Source organism: Cavia porcellus, unplaced genomic scaffold (assembly GCF_034190915.1).
Source record: "Cavia porcellus strain 051 isolate PalLab524CR breed Dunkin Hartley unplaced genomic scaffold, mCavPor4.1 scaffold_6, whole genome shotgun sequence".
Taxonomy (NCBI): domain Eukaryota; kingdom Metazoa; phylum Chordata; class Mammalia; order Rodentia; family Caviidae; genus Cavia; species Cavia porcellus.
In genome coordinates, this window is record NW_026947489.1 from 91,358,077 (window position 1) to 91,380,925 (window position 22,849).

The window sequence follows — 22,849 nt, forward strand, 5'->3', positions numbered from 1 at the left end:
GTTTGGCGTACTGTGGATTTGATCTAGAGCCTTTGTACTGAGCTATATCCCCAGTCTTTTATTAATTTTTATTTTGAGTCAAGGTCTTACTAACTTGCAAAGTAGTCCAGGTTGGGCTCCAAATTTTTGATAGGTTTTTCTGTGGTGCTATAGAAAGGTAAGAGCAGAGAATGCACAAAAGAGAAAGGCCTTTATTGTGGACAAGGGACAGCTGCGGGAGACTGCACGATCCCAAGGGCGCAGACACGAAGCTGAAAGCTTTTATTCAGTTCGACAGGCAGTGGAGTTTGAAGGGGCAGGCAGCCCGTGGTTTTCACAGAGGATTGTGGGAGTATCAGCATGCATGAAAAAAGTGAGGAGTTCAGTTTTCTAGTTTGGAAGAACCCTGAGGTCAGTGTTGGAGGGAGCTGCTGTCCAGTACCATGGTGGGCAGGCACCATGCTGAGGTTGGCAGTGCTTCACATGGGCAGAAATTCCTTTTGATCTTCCTGCCTCAGCTTCCCTGAACCCCAGGATTTTAAGCGGGTGCCACCAGGCCGGGTTTGGTGCCAGTTTTTAGTTTTAGGTTTGGAGAAGTCTCAAAAGCCAAAAGAAATAAAAATGCAAACATTTGAATTTCCTTGGGCTTGTTTTCTTTTCAGAAAGAAAGTTCTCAACAATCAGATATTGTCAGAAACATATCACTATCACATATGGCTTCATTAATGACATTCACTGCCACAGCCCTCGCAGTTCTAGATGCTCCCAGGGTGACGCTGGTAAAAGGATCTAGAAAAAAGGGCAAGAGTCAGAATACAGAGAACTGAGACCACAGCGAGCCCTCTCTCCTAATGGGAAGGAAGGATGGAGGAAGGAAGGAAGGAAGGAACTAAGGAACAAGAGAGCTCCAATGGCTGCAGTACCTTTAGTAACACAGTTGGGAGACTGTACTGGCTGGAACCTCTCCACCTAAGAGATTACCCTCATGCCTCGTCTCAGGCACCAGTGTTCTTGAGATTGGAGCAGCTTATCCATGTGATTTGCCTCAGGTGCTCTGATCTTGAGACCAGCCTTGCTCCAGCCCTGCCATGTTGGTGACTGATCATCAGCTGTTCCCCACATCTCCCCTTTTCTATTTTATAGTTGTAAGTGATGGGAAGTTAGCTGAGGCTGGAGGAGCTGTGTTTGAAGAAATCTGTAGATCTTTTTATTCTTGTATCTTTTTACTTTGAGTGAACTTGTTGAAGCTAAAGATTTCCAGTCCAAAGATTCTGAGTCTCTGCATTTAGTAATTTAACCTCCTACAGTCCATAAATCCACAACAGTAGTCAGTGAACAGTGTGGCTGAAAATTGTCAGAAGGTATTAGTGATTTAAGTTTAAGTTTCTTTTTGGCATTGTTTTATACTTCTTGTGGTATTTTATTTCCAAGTTGTTCAAGACCAAGTTAGGGTGAGGCCTGTATTAACTTCAATCAATCTCATGTTATTTATCAAGGTCACTTAAGTTTCCTCAAGAATTACCTTGGTACTATGCACAGCACTTCCTAGGACTTTTGTCAGTGTCAGCGCTCTGGATGAGTCACGGCCATTGCTTGACCAACTTGCTTTCTGTGAAATCTTGGGAGAGTTTTCTCTCCTGGTGACTCTCTTTAGACATACTATAGATCACAGATCTTTAACCTCTGTGGTCATACAATCTCCTTGATCAGGAGTTTGTAGTACTCACCAGAGTTTTAGGATGTTGCTGAAAAGGTTCCTTCTTGCCTTATTAACCTCTGAGGGCTGGGACCAAAATATTTGCTGCCCATCTATCTTTCTAGTTTCTTGTCTCTCTACCTCGGTTGAACATCCAGAAGAGCAGGTTAATGACATGGCATTTTGTAATGAGGACACTTAGCTTACTATTACTGTGTTATCTGAATATTAAGCACCTTAGAACATAACATACAGCCATTATTTTTTTTTATCAGTACCGGGGATTGAATTCACGACCACCTGCTTGCAAGGCAGGTGCTTATGCCGCTGAGCTATATCCCCAGCCCCACAGCCATTATATTTTAACAACCCTGGGTGTTCTAAAGGTTGAATCTCTTTAGAATGCTAACAGGCAACAGTTATATAATTTTTACCCAGAAAATTTAAAAACAAAACCATAGGGGCTGGGGATTTAGCTCAGCGGCATAAGCGCCTGACTTGCAAGCAGGCAGTCGTGAGTTCAATCCCTGGTACAGATAAAAACGAAACAAACAAACAAAAAAACCAAAACCATAGATAATAATGTAGCATGACAATCATATGACATTCTTGTGACATACTTAAATTTCATATAATTTTGGTATTATTACTGACTGGTGACCTCATTTTGGATTAACATGAAACTCCTGTCACAATCAATTGCAACACAAAAGAAAGCAAATGTCTGAATTATCACAGCAGTTGCTAAACAATATCCAGAGTGTATATGAGTCAGAAGTCGCTCTCCATGTAGAGGCCCCAAATCAGCAGCATCCGAGTTACCCAAAAACCTGTAAGAATGTGGGTAATGTCACCCTGAAAGGACAAAATGTGTTTAGGAGGCTATCAATAATCTACTCTTTGTATGTAGAAAAGCACAGTATATAGGCCACTGTACTGGACATTTGTATTAAAATTCCGTGGGAAGGACAAGGGGACAGGGAAATAATTTTTCTAAAGTGTCCCAGGGGAGAGGGAAATGACAGTCTTGAAAAAGGACAATTCGGGGCTGGGGATTTAGCTCAGCAGTATAAGCACCTGCCTTGCAAGCAGGCGGTCGTGAGTTCGATCTCCAGTACTGATAAAAAAAAAAAAAAAAACTGAAAAAGGACAATTCAAGAAACAAGGGGAAAGCACAAGTGATTCCCAGGAAGGCATGGTGGTGCACACCTGTGATCCCAGTACTTGGTAAGGCTGAGGCAGGACAATCATTGCAATTTCACGATCAGCATGGCCTACAAACTGAGGTCAAGGCCAGTCTGAATTGCACAGCAAGACCGTGTCTCAAAACAACAACAAAAAAGAAGTGAATTCCCAGTGCAAAGACCCTCATCCACACAGCTACTGAGGTGTTGACCCTGGCCACTGACACCCACACACCTCCAGCAGGGCACTGCTCAGGGACTAGAACTTGGGTGTGCAGAATTCAGCCTGTGAGGTGGGCAAGTCTTCCATTATGACCAAGGGGAGCCCACAAAAGCCCTGTGTGGTGCCCACCATGGAGTCTGTGGCTCCTAAATTGACCTGGATGGGCTGTGTCTGGCTAGAAGGAACAAGAACCCCAGGATGTCCCAGCCAGGGCTGGGAATTTAGCTCAACGGCATAAGCGCCTGCCTTGCAAGCATGAGGTCATGAGTTCGATCTCCAGTACTGATTTTCTTTAAAAAATTGTGTTTAAAAAAAAGAATGTCCCAGCCAATGTGCTGGGCAGAAACACAAGAATGAGGCAGATCACTTACGTGGGAACTTCTTGTCCTGGAGCTGCTGCACAGCCCGGCTCAGCTTATTCTTGAGGTCCACGGTGCCCTGGCAGATGTCCTTCATCAGCTCGTCCCCCACCCTAGGGACATAGACTGGCTTCATGGAGATTTCTTGCAGTTTGGATGCTTTCTGGAACAGGCAGAGGGTTACAGTAGGTGCCTCTGGGGAAGCCAGGGCCTGGCTCTGTCCATTCCAACCCATAGCAAATCCTGGCGCCCACGAGTGCTCAGGTCAAGTAGCCACTCAAGTTTTAGGCCTGAAGTCACCAGGGCTTACAGTGCCCTTCCAACAACTCTGCCAGTGAGTTTCAGAGAAGCAGCTGGAACATGGGCCCCCCTGACCTCTTTAGTGATGGCTAGGACAGTGCAGGAACACAGGACCCTCTGTGGCTTCCCTCAAGCCACAGCCCCAGGGACGGCACACAGGCACATCCTACAGGAAGGAAGGGTCTCTCAGAAGGTCTCAGCTTTGCGCCTAACTGGGGTCCAATCTCATGCAGAGGCCAGATCCGGAATCCTCTCTCAGCCTGCTCCACCCTGGCATGGGCAGCATCATGCAGAGAGGAGAGAGGGTTCCCCCGACCCTCAATTCCCAGAACAAGGAGGCTGGGGCTCCGGGGTGGTGGCAGCCCCTGCACACCAGATACAAGCTCCTCGTGGGGCACTGGAGGAGGAAGTAGCAGAGAGCCATGGATGGGCTTCTGGTCGAGACACGAAAACGGGCACATCTGAAAAATCACCGAGCATCATAGTGAAGGCAGCGGGACATGCTCTGGATCAACAGGTGGCACAATAATGGGCCCTAGGAAGATGGTAGCTGGGCCTGGGCACAGGACAGGATCCACTGGGCAGAGGGCAGGGGGCCTTGCTGCCTCAGGCCCACAGACGGAGTGTGCGGGTATGAAAAATGCCTCCTCGCAGTGAGGGCATGGCGGGTCTGCAGGTACTGGAAAGAGACAAGCCTGCAGGCAAAGTGCGGCCTGGCACCAAGGACCTCACAGGCAGGAAGCCAGAAAGGGCAGAGCTCCAGTGCTCCACAGGGCACTTTCAGGGTCACACAGAGGGAGGACAGGAGGAGGAGGAGGAGGCTCATGGGAGGCTCATGGGAGGTGGCAGTCTAGGATGGCCCCACATTCCTGCCCCTCCTGGGCACACAATCTGCCTAATCCCTCAACCATGAGGACACGGGATGGCAGTGGGCTGGGGCATCGCCCCTGACTGGCTTACATTACACTGCAAAGAGGAAGGAACACTGCAGGTAGAATCCAGACTCCACGTCATTGACTCTGAATGAGCCAACAGGTGATTTTCCCGCAGGAGCCAGACTTAATCAAGTCAAACTTCTTCCACAGAGAGATGGAAAGACATTCTCCCCCTGGCTTCAGAAAATAAGCAGCCAGGTCCACAGAAGACCTCAGGCAATGGCCAGCAAGAATGTGGGGAACTAGATCCCACAATTCCAGGGAACTGAATCCTGCCAAAAACCAGCTGAGCCTAAAGCACAGGCCTGAGCTCGGAAACCAGCGCAGTCTACCCAACACAGAAACAGCCTTATCAGACCCCAGGCACACAAGACCCCAAGAAACTGTCTCAAGATCCTGAGCCAGAGAGACAAAGAACAAAGGTGTGTTCTCTTAAGCCCTTAAGTCCGGGACCAGTTTTTACACTGCACAGAAAACTGATACAGTGTGCATCTTGCTAGGCACTTTAGGCTGATCTTGAACTCACTATATAGCCCAAATTAGTCTTGAACTTGTAGTGATCCTCTGGCCTCAGCCTTTCAAGTGCTGACATTACAGTCTGTGCCACCACGCCCAGCTCATCAGGGATGCTTCTAATGCCTCCTCCAGTCCCAGCTCTGGGAGGACAGAAAGTACTCAGCAGCGCGCTCCTCAACACCCACCTCCACAAACTCGAACTTGTCCTTCTCAGCCAGGTTGAGCTCGACCTCATCCTTTAGGGTCTGGATCTCATTCCTCTTCTTGAGCAGAATCTGATAAGCACTGTCGAACTCACTTCTCATCCTCTTCTCCTCTTCCTTTATCTTGTGAATAGTGCTGGCCTCAGAGGAGTCAATGAGCACCTTCATTTCCCGGTATTCCTGTTTCATCTCCTCAATCTTCTGTCCTGCAGCATCCTAAAAGCCAAGGCAAGAAGGTGTGTGTCCATGAGAGGGGGCCGGGGTCCTGCACCTGAACTCAGTGGAAGCAGGGACTGCATAGTTGTTGTGAGCAGCCATGTGCAACACTCAATGAGAGAGTGTGGAGGTGCCACCTTGGCCCCCAGGGACTCCCAACTCGGCATATACTCCCCCAAACCTCTCGGACCTCCTTAGAGACACACCTCAAATATTCATAAGCAGTACTGGCTTTTATTTATTTATTTTGTTTTGTTTTGTTTTCTGAGATAGGGTCTCACTACATAGTCCAAGCTGGCCTCGGACTCATAGTGATCCTCCCTTCTTGGCTTCCCAAGTGCTGGGATCACGGGTATGCACTAACACATCCAGTAGAAGCAACACTGCTTGAAAAACAAACATCAAAAATGAGCAGGACATCTATCAACAGGAGACCGGAACAGAAATGGCGCAGGTATCCAGCAATGCACAGAATGGATGCATTCAGGAGAGGCTGCTTCAGGAGGACAGGACGGGGATGGGATGGGGGTGCTGTGCCAGAACATTCCATTCCCTTTTCCCTGTGGTACTAGGGATCGCACTGGGCTGCGTACATCCCCAGACCTCTTCTTACTGTTTTCGTGGTCTTTCTTTGTTTCTTTTACTTTTATTTTTTGAGACTGTCTCACTACCTAGCCCAGGCTGGCCTTGGACTTGCGGACTCTCCGTCTCCCAGGTACTGGGATTATAGGAATGCACCATCACAGTCAACTGAGACACTTTATTTATTAAACTATAAGCTGTTCCTAAGTAATTGCTTTATTTTATTAGGGGGCAGGAGTTGGGTTTTTGGGACAGAGTCTCAATATGTAGTTCAGGTTGGCCTTGAACTCCCTAAGGATCCCAGGCTGGTCTACACAGCAGATTCTCATGCTCCAGCTCCATCTGGATTCAGAATGTGCCAAGACTGCATCTCCCAAATCCTCTGTGACTAGGCTCTGGGGTCTGACTAAGCAAATCCCAGTGCTGAGGCACAGCCAGGAATGACAGATGCAGCACTGTCACTTGTGCAAAGGAAACTGCTAGTCAGGAGTGGTGTATGCTGTACTCCCAGCCCTCTGGGAGGCTGAGACAGGAAGATCAGGAGTTCTAGACCAGCCTGGGCAATTCAACAACTTAGTGAGAACCTGACTCAAAATAAAAATTTAAAAGGGGGGAACCAAGCAACCAGCACCCCACCCTAGTACGCGGCCTTGAGCCTACCAGTGCGTGGGCTGAGAATAAACATCCCATCCTCCCCCCCACCTTCATTAGCAAATGGAAGCCAGAGATCTGAGCATCTCTTGGGAGGTTGATCATATGCAATATAGCAAACAAGGGGAATTTCCTTCTACCATCTCTTTGAAGGTAAATATTTTTATCACTGTTTTGCTTTGTTCTGATTAATGGTGTTGCTCTGCTAAATATTCTGTTTTGATGAATTCTATAATGTTCTGTATTTCATTTATTTTTGCTATACCTGATGGAAAGAACAACTATTGTGAAGATGACACGATAGGCTGCCCGCCTGGAGCAGGGAGCTGGGCCGAGCCCTGGGAACCTGATCCAGCCTTGCCTGCGACCTTCTTTCGGCCTGGAGAGCACCAGCACTACTGCCACTGCCTGGAGGAGGGAGCAGCCCTGCTGAGGAGGTTTGAGGCCTACCTAGGCCGTAGGGGTGACCTTCTATCAGCCCAGGGAGCTTTACCATCCAAGGAGGTGGATGGTTACACAACATCCAATCCCTAGGAGAGTATGAGATCCTTGCTGTAGGGGTTTGAGGGCCCACTGGACTTGCAGCCACACTAGATTGGGCTTAGCGGGATTTGGGCCTGCCTCGTCCACCCCGGGTGGCCTTCGTTCCATCAGGGGAGCTTTGCTGCCAGAGGGGGGAGCTGTGCAGCTTGAGGAGGCTTTAGACCTACCTGAGAGGAGCCTGGCAACCTTCTTTTAATCCAGGGGCCTCACTGCCCAAGGAGGGAGCTAAGCTACCAGAGGAGTCCCAGGAGCCCAGGACATAGGAGACAATTTCCAACATGCCCAACGGGAAGCTTTGGAACAACACTTGAAACACAGAAATATATAAAAATGACAAAATCAAACAACAAAATGCAATCTCAAACCTCCACCCCATCCCAAGAAAACCTAGGAGCCATGTACATAGAAGAAAATACATGCCATATGCCTGAAATACCTGAAATAATAGTAACCGAAATAAAGAAGCAACTCTGGGAAGCGTTAAAGGAATCCAAACTAGAAATAATCTCCCAGGTAAAAGAAGAAATGATAAAAGAAATGAAGGAGATGCTGAACATACCTAAAGAAGACACAGTTAAAAATTGGAGGAAGTAAACAAAAAGATACAATCCCTGGATGAACAATATAAGAAACAAACAGAATACATAATGCAGATGCAAAGAGATATACAGGAAATCAAAAATTCCATTGAAATTGTAGAAACTGCCTCAATGACAGTGAAGATGAATTTCAGACCTTGAAGACAAGATTGCAGCCAGTGAACAGGAAAGGAAAGATCTTTTTAAAATAACAAGAAATCAGGAAATAACAATTCAACAACTGCAAAATGACACACAAAAAAACAACATAATATTGATAGTGATAAATGAAAAAGAAGGAGACAACATAAAGGATGTCAAGACGATATTTAGAGAAGTAATAGCTGAAAATTTCCGAAACATGAAACTGGAAACTGGTATCAGGATCAGTGAAGCATATAGAACTCCAAATAGCCATAACCAAAATAAAACTACACCCAGACATATAATATACAACATCCCAGAAATCCAACAAAAGAATAGAATATTAAAAGCTATCAGACAGAAAAGACAGACCATTTATAATGGAAAACCTATCAGAATCACATCAGACTTCTTAGCACAAACAATAAAGTCAAGAAGAGCATGGAGTGAAGTAGTTCAGATCCTAAAGGAAAATGATTTCCAACCTAGGCTTATGGGCCCTGCAAAACTGTCCTTCAAAATAGATGGAAAAATAAGATACTTCCATGACAAAGAACAGTTGAAGAACTTCGTGATCACCAAGCCAACCCTGCAAAAAATATTGAAAGACAGTTTAGATACACTTAGGAAAAAACACTAAACAAAACAGACAAACAGAACAGAAAGATAAAGATGCAACAGCAGAAAGATAACATGTCAACAATAAACCAACATATAACAGTTATAACCATTAATGTAAATGGTCTCAATGCACCAATTAAAAGAAACAGACTGGCAGAATGGATCAAGAAACAAAATCCAACCATATGCTATCTACAAGAAACCCATCTAACCCAAAAGGATACTCATGGACTGAAAGTCAAAGGATGGAAAACAATACTTCATGTAACAGGAACCCCCCAAAAAAAGCAGGGGTAGCTATTCTGTTTGCAGACAATGTGTACTTCAATAATGATCAGAAGAGATAAAGAAGGTCACTACATACTGGTTAGGGGGAAAACTCCAAGAGGAAGACATAACTGTCTTAAATATATATGCACCAAATTCCAGAGCACATAGTTATATAAAACAACTATTAACAGAAATGAAAAGCCAAATTAGCAGTAACATAATTCTAACAGGAGATCTTAACACACCATTGACACCAAGGGACATGTCACCCAGACAGAAAATCAGCAAAGAAATAACAGAACTGAATCACACCTGTGAACAAATGGACTTGATAGACATATACAGAGTGTTCCATCCAACAACAACAGAATACACATTCTTTTCAGCAGTACATGAGTCATTCTCTAAAACAGACCATATATTAACTCACAGAACATATTTAAATAAATGCAAGAGTTGAAATTATCCCTTGCATGTTATCGGATCATAGCACTATGAAATTAGAAATTAATGATAAAAGATACTGCAAAAATCCCACAAATACATGGAAACTGAATAACACACTCTTGAGTAATCAGTGGGTCACAGAGGAAATTAAAGAAGAAATTAAACAATACCTACAAGCAAACGAAAACACAAATACAACTTACTAGAATCTGGGATGCAATGAAAGCCGTCCTCAGAGGAAAATTTATTGCACGAATTCCCATATCAGGAAAACAGAACGAATACAAATAAATAACCTGATGCTACACCTCAAACATCTAGAAAAGGAAGAGCAAGTCAAGCCCAAAGCCAAAAGAAGAGAGGAAATTATAAAAGTCAGAGCAGAAATCAATGCAATAGACACTAAGAAAACAATCCAAAGAATCAAAGAGTTGGTTCTTTGAAAGAATAAATAAAATCGATAAGCCCCTAGTCAACCTTATTTTTTAAAAAGGAAAGAAAAGGCTCAAATTCATGCAATAAGGAATGAAAAAGGCAAAATCACTACAGATTCTGTAGAAATACAGAAGATCATCAACATCTATTTCGAAAACCTCTACTCTCACAGGTTTGATAACACAGAAGAAATTGACAGATTCCTAGAAGCATATGAAGTACCAAAACTAAGTCAAGAAGATGTAAAACTGCTGAATAACCCAATTTCTATTAATGAATTGAAAATGTAGTAAGTCCTTACCTACCAAGAAGAGCCCAGGCCCAGATGGATTCACTGTAGAATTCTACAGAAATACAAAGAAGACCTAGTGCCGACACTCCTCAAACTCTTCAATGAAATTGAAAGGGAAGCAATCCTACCTAAGTCATTCCTGGAAGCAAATATTACTCTAGTACCAAAACCTGAGAGAAACCCAACTAAAAAAGAGAACTACAGACCAATCTCCCTAATGAACGCAGATGCAAAAATCCTCAATAAAATATTGGCAAATAGGATGCAGCAAATCATCAAGAAGATTATAAACCATGACCAAGTGGGATTCATCCCAGGCACGCAGGGATGGTTCAACATACATAAACGAATAAATGTAAGCCACCACATCAATAAAGCCAAAAGTAAGAATCACATGGTCATTTCTATAGATGCAGAAAAAGCTTTTGATAAGGTCCAACATTCATTTATGATAAGAATGTTACAGAAAATTGGAATAGATGGTCTTTACCTCAATATAATAGAGGCCATCTATGACAAACCAACAGCCAGTATCATATTAAATGGTCAAAAATTGAAGGCCTTTACTTTAAAATCAGGCACAAGACAAGGATGTCCCTTATCACTGCTCCTATTTATTATAGTACTGGAAATACTAGCCAGAGAAATTAGACAAGAGAGAGAAATGAAAGCGATAAAGACAGGAAAAGAAGAAGTTAAATAATCATTATTTGCAGATGACATGATACTCTACATAGAAGACCCCCAAAACTCCATTGAAAGACTTTTAGATATAATAAATAAATTCAGCAATGTAGCTGGGTACAAAATCAATACTCAAAAATCAACAGCATTCCTATACACTAACAAGAAAATCACAAAGAGAGAAATAAGAGAAACCACACCCTTCACACTAGCAACCAAAAAAATGATATTTAGGAATTACTCTCATTAAAGAAGTGAAAGACCTATACAGGGAAAATTATAATACACTGAAAAAAGAAACTGAAGATGATCTCAGAAAATGGAAAGACACCCCTTGCTCATGGATAGGAAGAATAAATATTGTGAAAATGGCCATTCTCCCAAAAGTGTTATACAGATTCAATGCAATCCCAATAAAAATGCCATCAACATACCTCATAGATCTCGAGAAATCACTCCTAAAATTCATCTGGAGCGAGAAGAGACCCAGAATAGCAAGGACAGTTCTAAGCAACAAAGGCAAGGCAGGAGGCATCACAATCCCTGACTTAAGTTATACTACAACGCAACTGTAGTAAAATCAACATAGTACTGGAACCAAAACAGAGCCGAAGATCAATGGAATAGATTAGAAGATACAACCACAATTACAAACACACTCAACCACCTTATCTTTGATAAAGGGGCCAAACAGATTCACTGGAAGAATGACAGTCTCTTTAATAAATGGTGTTGGAAAAACTGGCTCTCCATATGCTGAAAACTAAAACTATCACCATGTACTAAATTAAAATCTAAATGGATCAAAGATCTGAATATTAAAACAGAAACACTAAATCTATTGGAAGACAAATTAGGTAAAAACCTTGAAGACATAGGAGTAGGTAGAGAATTCCTGAACAGGAATCAAACCGCACGGAAAATACTTCCCAGAATCAGTAATTGGGATCACATCTTATTAAAAAGTTTCTGCACATCAAAGGAAATCTCCAGCATAGTGAAAAGAAAACCCACAAACTGGGAAAAAATCTTAGTGAACTGTCCCTCAGACAAAGGATTTCTGTCGAAAACATATAAAGAATTTAAAAAATCAGACCCCCAAAATTCAAAGATCCAATCCAAAAGTGGACATCTGAGATGAATACACAATTCTCAGATAAAGAAATACAAATGGCAAATAAATACATGAAAAAATGTTCATCATCATTACTCATTAGAGAAATGCAAATTAAAACCACACTGAGAGTTCATCTCACTCCTGAAAGAATGGCCAGGATCAAGAAAACCACCAACAAATTCTGGAGAGGCTGTGGGGAAAAAGGAACTCTCCTGCACTGTTGGTGGGAATGTAGACTGGTGCAACCATTGTAGAGATCAGTCTGGAGATTTCTCAAAAATTTGGGATTGGAAGTCCCATTTGTTCCAGCTATTCCACTTCTAGGCATAGTCTCAGAATTGAAAGCATCATACCACAGTGATATATGGGCACCCATGTTTATAGCAGCACAATTTGTAATAGCCAGTTGGAAGCAACCTAAGTGTCCATCAACTGAGGAATGGATAAAAAAGTTGTGCTATTTTTATATAATGGAGTACTACTCAGCTATAAAGAAGGATCACATTGAGATATTTATACATAAATGGGCACAGCTTGAGACCATACTCATAAGTGAAATAAATCAAACTCACCTGTATAAATACTGAATTGTTTCCATAGTGTAAGAAATGATAAGAATACATAAAAGTATGTGGTAATCATGATTCCCCATTATATTGCTTTGAAGCCTTATAATGTTTTCACTCATTAATTGGAATGGTTTTATTTTGGGTTGTTTGATTTTATTGTCTGTGATAGTATGAACAGCTATTTTGAAGAAAACAAGACATCATAATAGCTAGTGCTGATTTAATATCTTCTTGTTTTGAAGTCCCATCAAACTATTGTTCTTCTGTCTCCATCGGTTTTATCATGTTGTATCTTATTGGATTTTATTATATGTGATAGTATAAACAAAATTTTTTATAGGCAAAGAAATAATATAGAAACCATTGTTTGTTTTCTTTTAGCTGGTTCTAAATACCCTGTAATACTTTCATTCTTTTGAATGGTTTCTCACTGTCTTGATACATTTGATGCTATAGTATATGAAGTTATACTCAAATATTTCAAGGAAAGAGACACCATGGTAACTACTATTATGTCAGGTTATCTGGTGGTGAAACACTATGTTGATTAAATTGTTCTGTTCTGACCTGTGTTGCTATGTCCTCTTTTATGTCAATCTCCCCTCGTTTTCAAATTATTTTTTATTATTTTTTTAATTAAGGGAAAAATAAATTTAAAAATAGCAGGATATATTATAGTAACTTTTTTGTTTTCCTATTACCCTGATTTGAACCCCTGTGTTGCTCTCACCATCTTGTATTGACTCCTTTTACTCTATTCTGTTTTGTATGATAGTATCAAGTTTGAGGGTATAGGCAACTACTTTGAAGGCAATAAGGTTCACTATGATGCCCATTCTGGTTTGACTATTATCTTCTTTTGAAGTCCTGTAATGTCTCCAATGTTTAGGTTTTATTGGTTTTGTTCTGTATGTTTTGTTCAATTTTATTATACCTGATGATATAGGCAACTCTTTTTAAGACAGCAAGAGGCACTATGGTAACCATTGTCGATCACCTGGTATTCTGTTTTCACATCATGTACTATGTCCATCCTTTTGTTTTGACTGACTCCATTTTGTTTTGTCACATTTGGTTTTATTCTCTTAAAAAATAGTAATAAGAACTGTGGGAGTAATAAAACCCAAAATATATAATTGTAATTTTAAAAAAGAGAGGAAAAAAAAGTGCTCTAAAGGATACAACTGCATGTATGTTTAAGTGTGTAAGATAGAAAAACCATATTACTAAGTTTTTGTTGTAAACACAACTGTTTGCAGTCTCACTGTTTGAATGTCCGCTTTGTATGCTTTAATTTTGTAACTTGAACAACTATTTCTAAGATGACAATATGTAATCTGTTAACTAGTGATTCCTTACTGTTTATTTTTTTAAATTCTGTATTACTTTTATCCTTTTACTGTTTTGTTTTGTTTCTCTTTAAATAAAAAAATTTAAAATAAAAGTACCACGATATACTATAGAACCTATTACTCTTATGCTAGTAACCTGCTGTGAAGTTCTGTACCATTTACACTGTCTAAATTGGCTTTGTTCCATCTTGTTCTGTTGTATTTTACTACCTTCAAAATAATGAAAAATTTTAAAAAACATAAACTTATTTAAAAATAAAAATTTTAAAATTGATAAGAAATTAAAAGTGCTGGGGATGTAGCTCAGTGAGAAGGTCCTGGTCCCATCCCCAGCACCACGGGGAAAAGAAGAAGGAGAAAGAAGAGGAAGAGAAGGAAGAGGAGAGGAAAGGATAGAAGGAAGGGAAGATGGGAGCAGGAAGGTAGGTAGGAAATCATTGTTTTCCTTCTCACCCCCTTTTCACAGCTAGAACAAGGATGTAACACTGAGCCAGCAAAGAAACGCAGCCTGACACGACTGCTGCCATCTTGGTCATCACTTAGGGTCCACCCTCCAGGTCACCCGGGCACACATCCCAAACCCCACAGGAGAAAGAGTCACGAAGCCGGCCAGCGAGTGTGTTATGTGGGCCACTGAAGCCCGGACACACTAACAGGTATCAAAAAAGGCAGGCGCATGCCAGTGGGCCGAGGCCGCAGGACCCTCCTCTGTGCCAAGGTCCTGACACCTCGCACATTGTACAACCCTGATGGATCTGCCGCTTGCTTGATCCGCTGGCCCGTTTCCCTTTGTGGTGAAGCTAGAAAACACCCAGCTTCAAACAAAAAGCGACAGATAATGCGACATGGAGCAGGAGCATGACAAGAAGGAAGGGGGCTGGGTCCCTGAATGATCACGAGGAACACAGCCACCCCACCAGGCTGAGTGACTCCTGTGGGGGCTGTGCTGTCTCCGTGAGCACAGTCATCTTCTATCTGGTTGCAGTCTCTGAGTTGGGGGGCACTTATCCTTGCAGCAGTTTAACCAATTACATGTTCATCCCTCCCCCTCACTCAGCCTCAAGATCTCCTTCAGAAAGGAGGTGAGATTCCATTGTGCGGAGGGAAAAACAAAGGCTCCGGACCTGACCAGCTGACCACAGCACTAGAGCCTTACCCAGCGGGCATCCCTGAGTAAACCACAGCTGAGACACCACGGCTCAGCATGTTAAAAAAAAAAATCCAAGCTTCTTTCAATTGAAGAGAATTTAGTATCATAAAAAATTTTGAAGCCAAGCAAGGTGGTGCACACGTATAATCCCAGAACTCAAGAGGCTGAATCAGGAAGACCACTGTGAGATCAAGGCCAGACTGAGCACTGCATAGCAAGACCCGGTCTCAAAAGACAGACAGAGAGAGAGAGAGAGAGAGAGAGAGAGAGAGAAACAAAGGGGAAACAAAAACAAATCCAGAAAACCATTTCCACCCTTACCCGAGAAGACTTCTGCCCAGTGTTTCCCTACACTTTCTGGAATGGTTAATGCTGACCTCTCAAAGACAAGTCCACAATCCAGAGTCTGTGATCTTAACCTCAGCGAGAACAAGAGTCTTTTGGTTGTTTGCTTTGGTTTTGTTTTTGAGACAAGGTCTCACTATGTCGTCCAGGCTGACCTTGAACACACTATATAGTCCAGGCTGGTCTTGAACTCATGATGATGCCCCTGCCTCAGCTTCCAAAGTGCTGGGATTATAGGTGATCAGCAAGAATAAGGGCCTTTGTAGAGCTAACTAAATGAAGGATCTTCAAGTGAGGCCATCCTGATTATCCAGGTGGGCCCTCAATCCAAGGACAGAAGAAGAGGTGCAGGAGAGGAGGTGACCACGCAGAGATGGAGACAGGGACTGGCACAAGGCAGCTGCGGGCCAAGGAGCGTCCAAGGCCCAGAAGCTGGAAGAGCTGGGCAGAGGGAGGGTGGCCCTACAACACCTTGGCTGGGGACTTCCGGCCTCCAGAACTGTGACAGAATCTAAATCTGTTCTTAGAAGCTACACAGTGTGTGATAACTTCTCACAGCAGCTTTGGGAAACAACTGTTGTTGGGAGCCGCGTCTGTGATAGCTCGCCTTGCGCGGCGGACGTGCGGCCTGTGGTAAAGAGCAAAGCCTGAGGTAGATTACCCCTCCCATCGAATATGTTAGTTTCCTGCTTACCGCGTAAACAACCCGCTCAACAATATAGTCTGCCTGGCAACTGATGATGTTAGCCAATCAGCTTGCCTTGCTTACTTTAACATGATTGGACACTGTACCCGTATATATACCGGTGCCACCCCTGGGCGGAAGAAGAAGCCAGGTAGAAGCCCAGAAGTAAAAGCCCAAAAGGAGCCGCGGAGAGCGGACCGGTAGAGGCTTTGGGGCAGACTGAAGCACAAAAGGAGCCGCGGGGAGCGGACCAGAGGAGGCTTCAGCTGGGAGAACCCAGGGCAGGCTGTACGGAGAAGGAAAATAAAAAGAAAAGGTTGTCCACTACCAGACTTTGTCGTGTGTCCTTCCTGCCGGCCGGGAGCGGACATCGACAAACTGTGTGTCCTTTGCATAGACAGATGCAACCCTAGTGAGCATGAACTTTGGCCTCCTAATTCCGCCTCCCTCATAACTATAACCATCTTTCTACATTACTGTTGTTTTGGGTGTTTTTGAGCCAGGGTCTTGCTACATGGCCCAGGCTGGTTTTGAACTCATGGCGATCTTCCCACCTCAGCTTCCCAAGTACACCACCATGCCTAGCAAGGTTGGGTTTCCAGGCGGCTTTCAGTTTGGTCCGCAATGCATCTTTCTTAGACACAGGGCGTTCCGCATGCTTTGGCAGGATCCCCTTCAGTGCTGAAGCTTGGAGCGCCTCAGCTCCCTCCAGGTCCAGCTTTGTCTGTCTGGCTGGGAGGTTGAGGAGCTGTGGGGCAGGGGTGGTGCTCACCTGCACTCTTTGCTTCCTGGCTTGCATGTCCTCCAGTGCAAGGCATGCCCTGCTGATTTCACTGTCCATGATGCTGAGCTTCTGCCTCAGCTTGTTCTGTGAGGAGGCAAACAGTAGTGAGATGCCCCTGCTGGGCTGGCCCAGCCTCATCCAGACCACCCTTGAATCTTTCTCTCTGGTGCTCCTGAGGCTAAGTCAACAGCACAGGTGTCCATGCTCTGGACCACAGTTATTGACAGCTGGTGTGCTGGTGACTGTGCTCACCACGCCTCCTGTGACAGCTGCTGAAATCAAGGAGCAGCCGACAGTGACGTGTCTGCCCACACCAGGATGGCTGCTTCCACGATGGCACATTCGGCCACGGGGACAACCCTCCTGCTACACAGCAGGGCACCAGCCAGAAGCCCAAAATGAAAAAGACGCAGGAGAAGGGGACCCCCTTGGATACGCCTGAATCTGGGATGCTTCTCCAGGGGCCCTGCCAATCCAGAGGAAGCTAGGACTCCCTTCATCAGCCTCAGGAGGGCAGGGAGCAGAAATCAGGGCCCTGGACTCATCCGGCCACCCCAGGCTGGGACCCGCAAGGCCTGGAGGTAGGATGAGCCAGGCCACAGGGGTGAAGCCCAGCTGCAAATCTAGTCAGTCCCCCAGCTAAGGTGGTTCAGGCTAGTTTGGCTCCTAGACACTCCAGAGGGAAATGAGGCAGGAATTTAACATCATCCTCGGATTATTTCTCAAAGATGTCACGTCCAGCCAGGAGACATAAGCCAAGCACTCTGGGAAGCTGAGGCACAAGAGAGGTTCAAGCAACCTGGCAACTTAGTGACACCCTGTCTCAGCATTTAAAAATAAGTATAATAAAGGGATAAAGGGCCGGGGATGTCACTCAGATCCTGCATTCAGTCCCCAGCAACACACACGCGCACACACACACACACACACAGAGTCTTAGCAGTATCTGAAGCTCCAACATCCACACTCCGTGCTCTGTGCTGGGGCAGAGAAATGAGAAGGGCAGCGAGTAGTTTTTATTGTGTGCCAGGCACAGGCCTAGTGCCCTGTACATACTAATTTATTTAAAGCAAGCTAAGAGCAACACTGTGGGGATGAAATCTTCCAACCTTTACAGAAAAGAACACCACAGCACAGAGCAGCTAGGTGCCTTGTGCAAGACCATGGTGCTGTTTCCTGGCACAGCTAAGGTTCTAGTATTAATCCTGTAATCCCAGCACTAGGCAGGCTGAGGCAGGAGGATTGCATGGGTTTAGGCCAGTCTGGTACACAGTGGTTCAAGGCCAGCTTGTAATGAGATCCCATTTCAAAAAGTAAAATTATAGCCATGTGACCAAACTGAACATGCTGGAAACTTCTAAGGAAAAAAGAAAAAGAAACAAAGACATTGCCTCTCTCTAAGTAGCTGGTTAACGAGTTCTGACCTTCCCTTCCACTTCTCTCCTTTCCCCCCGTGCCAGAGACAATCAGGGCCGACCCTGACCTTGAATCTGGAGTTGAAGAAGCCACTGAGTCACGTGTCAGAGCGGAACGCAGAGCCCAGGGCCACAGGTCCTTGATCAGGAAAGCCCAAGTCACTGCCGAGGTTTCTGAATGGACTTCTGTGATGCTGCCTCTCCCCTCCAGCCCAACAGGGGGAACCCTGATACAATGATTAGGAATCAGGAATGGTGACACCCAGAGCTGCTGCAGAGGCTGCAAGGAACAGAGGTCCTTCAGGGCCATGCAGGCCTCTCAGCCCCAAGGGGACTGAAGCCCAAGAGGAAGAACCTGAGTGTCCCTCCAGGAGCCCAGGTTCCTTTCCCTGTCACTGAGCTGCATCCCAGCCCTTTCTAATTTTTTATTTTGAGACAGGGTCTCACTAAGTGGCTAAATTTCTGCCTCTGGGCTTCAACTTGCAGTCAGTCTGCCTCAGCCTCCCAAAGGAATTAAAGAAATGTCCCCACACACCCAAGGTGTTGCCTTTTTATCAGCTTGGGAGCCAACTTAAGATGCAGGCCCCTGGTCCAATGATATAGTTCAGCTGCATAAACACCTGCCTGGCCAGTGCCAGGTCCTGAGTTCCATTCCCAGGACCAAAAATGATTCAGGGCCCCTCAGGCTGAAGTCCTGGTAAACCCTGGATCCTGCCCTTGAGGTGCTTCCCCAGAGCCCCTAATCTCCCCCTCTAGAGGTGGGGTCCCAAATAAGAAAATGCAGGCTGAGACTGCAGGGACTCAATCAAAAGCCCTTTGCTCTATGGGGCAAAGCAGGGCTGCAGGTCCCAAAGGCTGGGCGGGTTCTCTCCTGGAACAGGCAGCAAACATACAGTGAATGCTCCACTCTGCCAGAGATAATCAGGGCAGTAAAAGGCATATTGGTATTAATCCCCCAAAATACACCCCTTCCCCTTGCACACACGTCTCCCCACATTCTTGCCACTTTCTGAAGCAGTTCTGAGTCCTCTTTCATGACTGTCTCCAGGTGCGCAGTCCTGGCTGCCTTGAGTCCTGAATCTGTTCACAGTGTTTACCTTTCACGGTTCTTTTGACTTTGGGGAAGAGCCAGAAGTCGCACAGTGTCAGATCCGGCAAATAAGCTGGATGCGGATACACTGCTGTCATGTTTTCCAAGTCTGCCTTTCTGTTGGATGGCACTCAGCAGCAGCACCCACTGTATTCTGATAACACTCACTAAGACACTGGTGAAGGAGGACTTCCAGAACTGCTCCAGAAAGTGGCAAGGGTGATGGGACAAGTGTGTATGTGTGTGTGTGTGTGTGTGCATGTGTGTGTGCGTGTGCGTGGGGGGGTGTTCTGAGGAGGATTAACAGCAGCGTGTCTTTTGCCATAATAAAATGTTTGCACATTCATCCACTCACCACCTTTTTGGATCACACCGTGTGTGCCCAAGTTGCGGTGACCACAGAGCTCAAAGGCCTTGCCCTGAAGTCTAGCTGCTGACACCCAGAAGAAAAGCTCCCAAGGAGCCCAGCTCAGCCCCAGAGAGCTAGGAAGGGTTGGACAGGGCCAAGGCAGAGGGAGCAAGGCCTGCACCCTGGTCCTGGAGCCACCCTCCCCCACTGTGACCTCAGCCGGGCTTAAGTCTGCGGTGACAACACCCAGACCAGACTTTGCTCTTCCTGCTATGCTGGCTTTGGGGCTGGCTACACCTCTCCAGCCTCCGCTTTGAACCCACGGGGAAAGTACATGCCCCAACACCACAAGCATCCCCAGACCTTCTGGACCCTTAGGACTCCAGCTAGCCCCCATCATCCCTCTACCCAGGTCCCCAGGGATGAATCCCATGCTCAAAGGCACACACCAGGCTGAGGGCACTATGGTGCAAGAGCCCAGCCCTCCTTGGTTCCCATCTGGGTATTCCTGGGCTCTGCCTGCCCTCCCTGGCCACCACAACTCTTCAGCTTCACAAAGCCTTTTGCCCAAGAATGTCCCACGTTCTAGACTCTGGTTAGGAGTCAGCTCTGTGGGGGGAAAATGCAGTGTCTGGGCCCCAGGGTCCCCTTGGCCATTTACTGCATTAGCTCTGCTACATTAGTCTCTCTGAACCTCAGGAGCCCTGAACTATGAAATGGAACTAATAGGAACCTCCTGAGTGGCACCAGGATTTAAGGGGGCACGGAAGCCTAAACACCATCAGACAAACACAGGCTTTGGCAGGCAGCTTTACCTGGGCCCTGCCAAAGGGGCACGTGGAGAGCAGGCAATGGATGAGGTGGAGAGGAGAAGGCTGCATAATCTCCCAGCTCCTTTCTGCTCTCTCACTGGGATGCCCCTCCCTTCCGCATGGTGTCCCCCAGCCCAGCTCAGCGGCCACAGGTGGCCTGGAAAGAGGCAGATCTCATGCAGTGAGCCCATCAGCAGAGCCTTTCCCCTAGAGGATCGCATGTTGACCCAGGGTCCCGGGCCCATGGCCACCTCCCCACCCCAGCTTACCTCCAGGTCAGTGCTGGCCTGGCTCAGGGTTATGGGTGAGCAGACCTTGTGTTCCACCAGGCAGCTCTGGCAAATGCACTTGCTGTGCTCAGGGCAAAAGAACTCCTGCAGACGGTAGTGCTGGGGGCATTTGTGGAGCTGCAGATCAGGGATATGGGTCTGCAGAGGGTGGTCCCGGAAGGCCGGGTCGCTGAGGTGCGGCTGCAGGTGCACCAGGCAGAAGGAGGCCCTGCACTCCAGGCAGGTCATCACAGCCTGCTCCCTGGGGCACTGATTGCAGGGCAGCCAGTCCTTGTCCTCGGAGCAGCCAGCTGGCTTCCTGTCACAGGCCGTCGCCTGTGCCTGCTCCTGTTCGGCCTGCACCTGACTGGTCTGCACTAACTGCTCCACCACAGCGCACAGCACCGTGCTCTTGTGCAGCAGCGGGCGCGCAGTATAGGAGGTGCGGCACTGGGGACACCAGTAGGGCTCGCCCTGGAAGACCCAGGTCCTGTCCAGGCACGACATGCAGAAGCTGTGGCCGCATGGGATGGTAACCGGGTCCTTGAAGAGCTCCTGGCAGATGCAGCACGACAGCTCCTCGGACAGCGGGCACAGTTCGGCCATGGCACTCGCGGAGCCCCGACAGGATATAAACAGCAGCTGCTGAGAGTGAGAGACTAGCGACTGACCCTAGCCCGAGCAGCCCATAGGAAACCCAGCAGGCGGGGCAGAGCCAGCCTTTCATGAAGTCACGTGGGGCAGGGCCACAAGGGCCCTCTCCTGGGTCACCTGCACAACCTGCAGGTGCTGGGGACCAGGACTGTGACCCGCACAGCCCTGAGCTCCCCTGGGTGAGGCCAGGTGGGGCGGGGCGGGGCAGGGCGTGGCGCTCAGCTCTGCAGACCCAGGACTCCCTGACCCTGCAGGCAATGTTTTCCTGTGGCCACTGCTTTCCTCCAGTCTTAGTCTCCCTGAAGTCCTCGGTTGCTGGCCGGCAACACCAAGCCTGGTTTAGAACATTTCTATTTTTCTGGGATTTTGGGGTCACTAAAGTTGAACAAATGTTCACTGTCTCTTACATACAACTTGGGAAACTAAACTTTTTTCCCCTCAAAATTGTTAACGTATCTTTTACTTTTTTTTTTTCTAAGTGCTGTTTCCCCCCTCTCGCCTGGGTGCAGGATTTGTGAATGGCAAGGCCAAAGCATTTGGAGCAGGTTCCTTGGAATTTGCATTGGAGGACATCAGCACAGGGTGAGTAACAAAAAGGAGCAGAGGGCAAATGTCCTAGACTATGTACGACAGCTACTACTTCAGGGATGCCTCCTGTGTGTTAGACCAGGCACGCATATTATTTCTTACTGTGGTCCCCCAAGTCCTGCCATGTGCTGAATTGAGGACTTTAACCCACCCTTTTGGAGTAGTCCTAGGTTCACTGACTCCATCGGGAAATGTCAGTTAAGCAAGGGACTTACTAAGCGGAGATTTAGGGCTCACTGAGGAGAGAAATGTGGATAATGAGAGAAAGGAGACCAGCTGTAGTTCACAGCTGGGAGCCCCGACAGGACAGGCACAGCTGGAAGTTTTGATACGTTTTTGGCAGTGGAAATCTGCGGCATTTGATCCTCTATAGCAGAAAAGCCAGCTCTGCCAAAAGTGTCTGGAAAAGGAGTCGGGACAAGATCCCAGCACGTGCACAGAGCAGATCCCAAGGCCTGCACTGTGGACATCTCGGAGAACTCCAGCAGGTTGCAGGTTTTCTACATGAGAGTGGAGTTCTGACCTCATTCTGAAGATGGGCGCCACCCGAAGGACAGTCCAGGTCCAGGTCTTGCGCTGTGTTCTCCTGCATGGTGGCCCACCCGCACGCAGTAGCGTGTTCTTCTTTTCCTGCTTTTATTTGGCACAAACTCATTGTGCAGAGCCTGTTTCTTTTCCTATCTCTAATAAAACTTTGCTGGTTTGTGGTTTTCTTGACCAAGTCTTTTACTCAGCACTTTTGGAACCTAGAAATCATCTCCAGAAGGAGACCCCTGCACCCCAAAACCCGGTAACACAACATCATCTGGATG

General features: G+C 46.2%; 1 protein-coding gene and 1 long non-coding RNA gene across 4 annotated transcripts; one reads left to right on the forward strand and one right to left on the reverse strand.

Annotated features, from left to right (window-relative positions):
• Positions 1-171: 171 nt before the first annotated feature.
• On the reverse strand, positions 172-21,497 carry LOC100722423 (E3 ubiquitin/ISG15 ligase TRIM25-like). 2 transcript variants are annotated; one of them, XM_063251435.1, is made up of 5 exons: positions 20,796-21,496; positions 16,849-16,944; positions 5,378-5,611; positions 3,454-3,604; positions 172-768 (listed from the first exon to the last, which is right to left on the reverse strand). In XM_063251435.1, the coding sequence occupies exons 1-5, from the start codon at positions 21,399-21,401 to the stop codon at positions 653-655; spliced, it is 1,203 nt and encodes a 400-aa protein (XP_063107505.1). In that variant the 5' UTR covers positions 21,402-21,496; the 3' UTR covers positions 172-652. The 2 variants fall into 2 exon arrangements, with proteins under 2 accessions (XP_063107505.1, XP_063107506.1); XM_063251436.1 differs by lacking the exon at positions 16,849-16,944 and having other exon boundaries at positions 20,796-21,497.
• Positions 21,498-21,630: 133 nt separating this feature from the next.
• LOC134476545 (uncharacterized) lies at positions 21,631-22,754 on the forward strand. Of its 2 annotated transcripts, none has more exons than XR_010048321.1 (3): positions 21,631-21,786; positions 21,929-22,031; positions 22,381-22,754. It is a non-coding gene; the product is annotated as an uncharacterized LOC134476545 (long non-coding RNA). The 2 variants fall into 2 exon arrangements; XR_010048320.1 differs by having other exon boundaries at positions 21,633-21,786; positions 22,411-22,754.
• Positions 22,755-22,849: the final 95 nt, after the last annotated feature.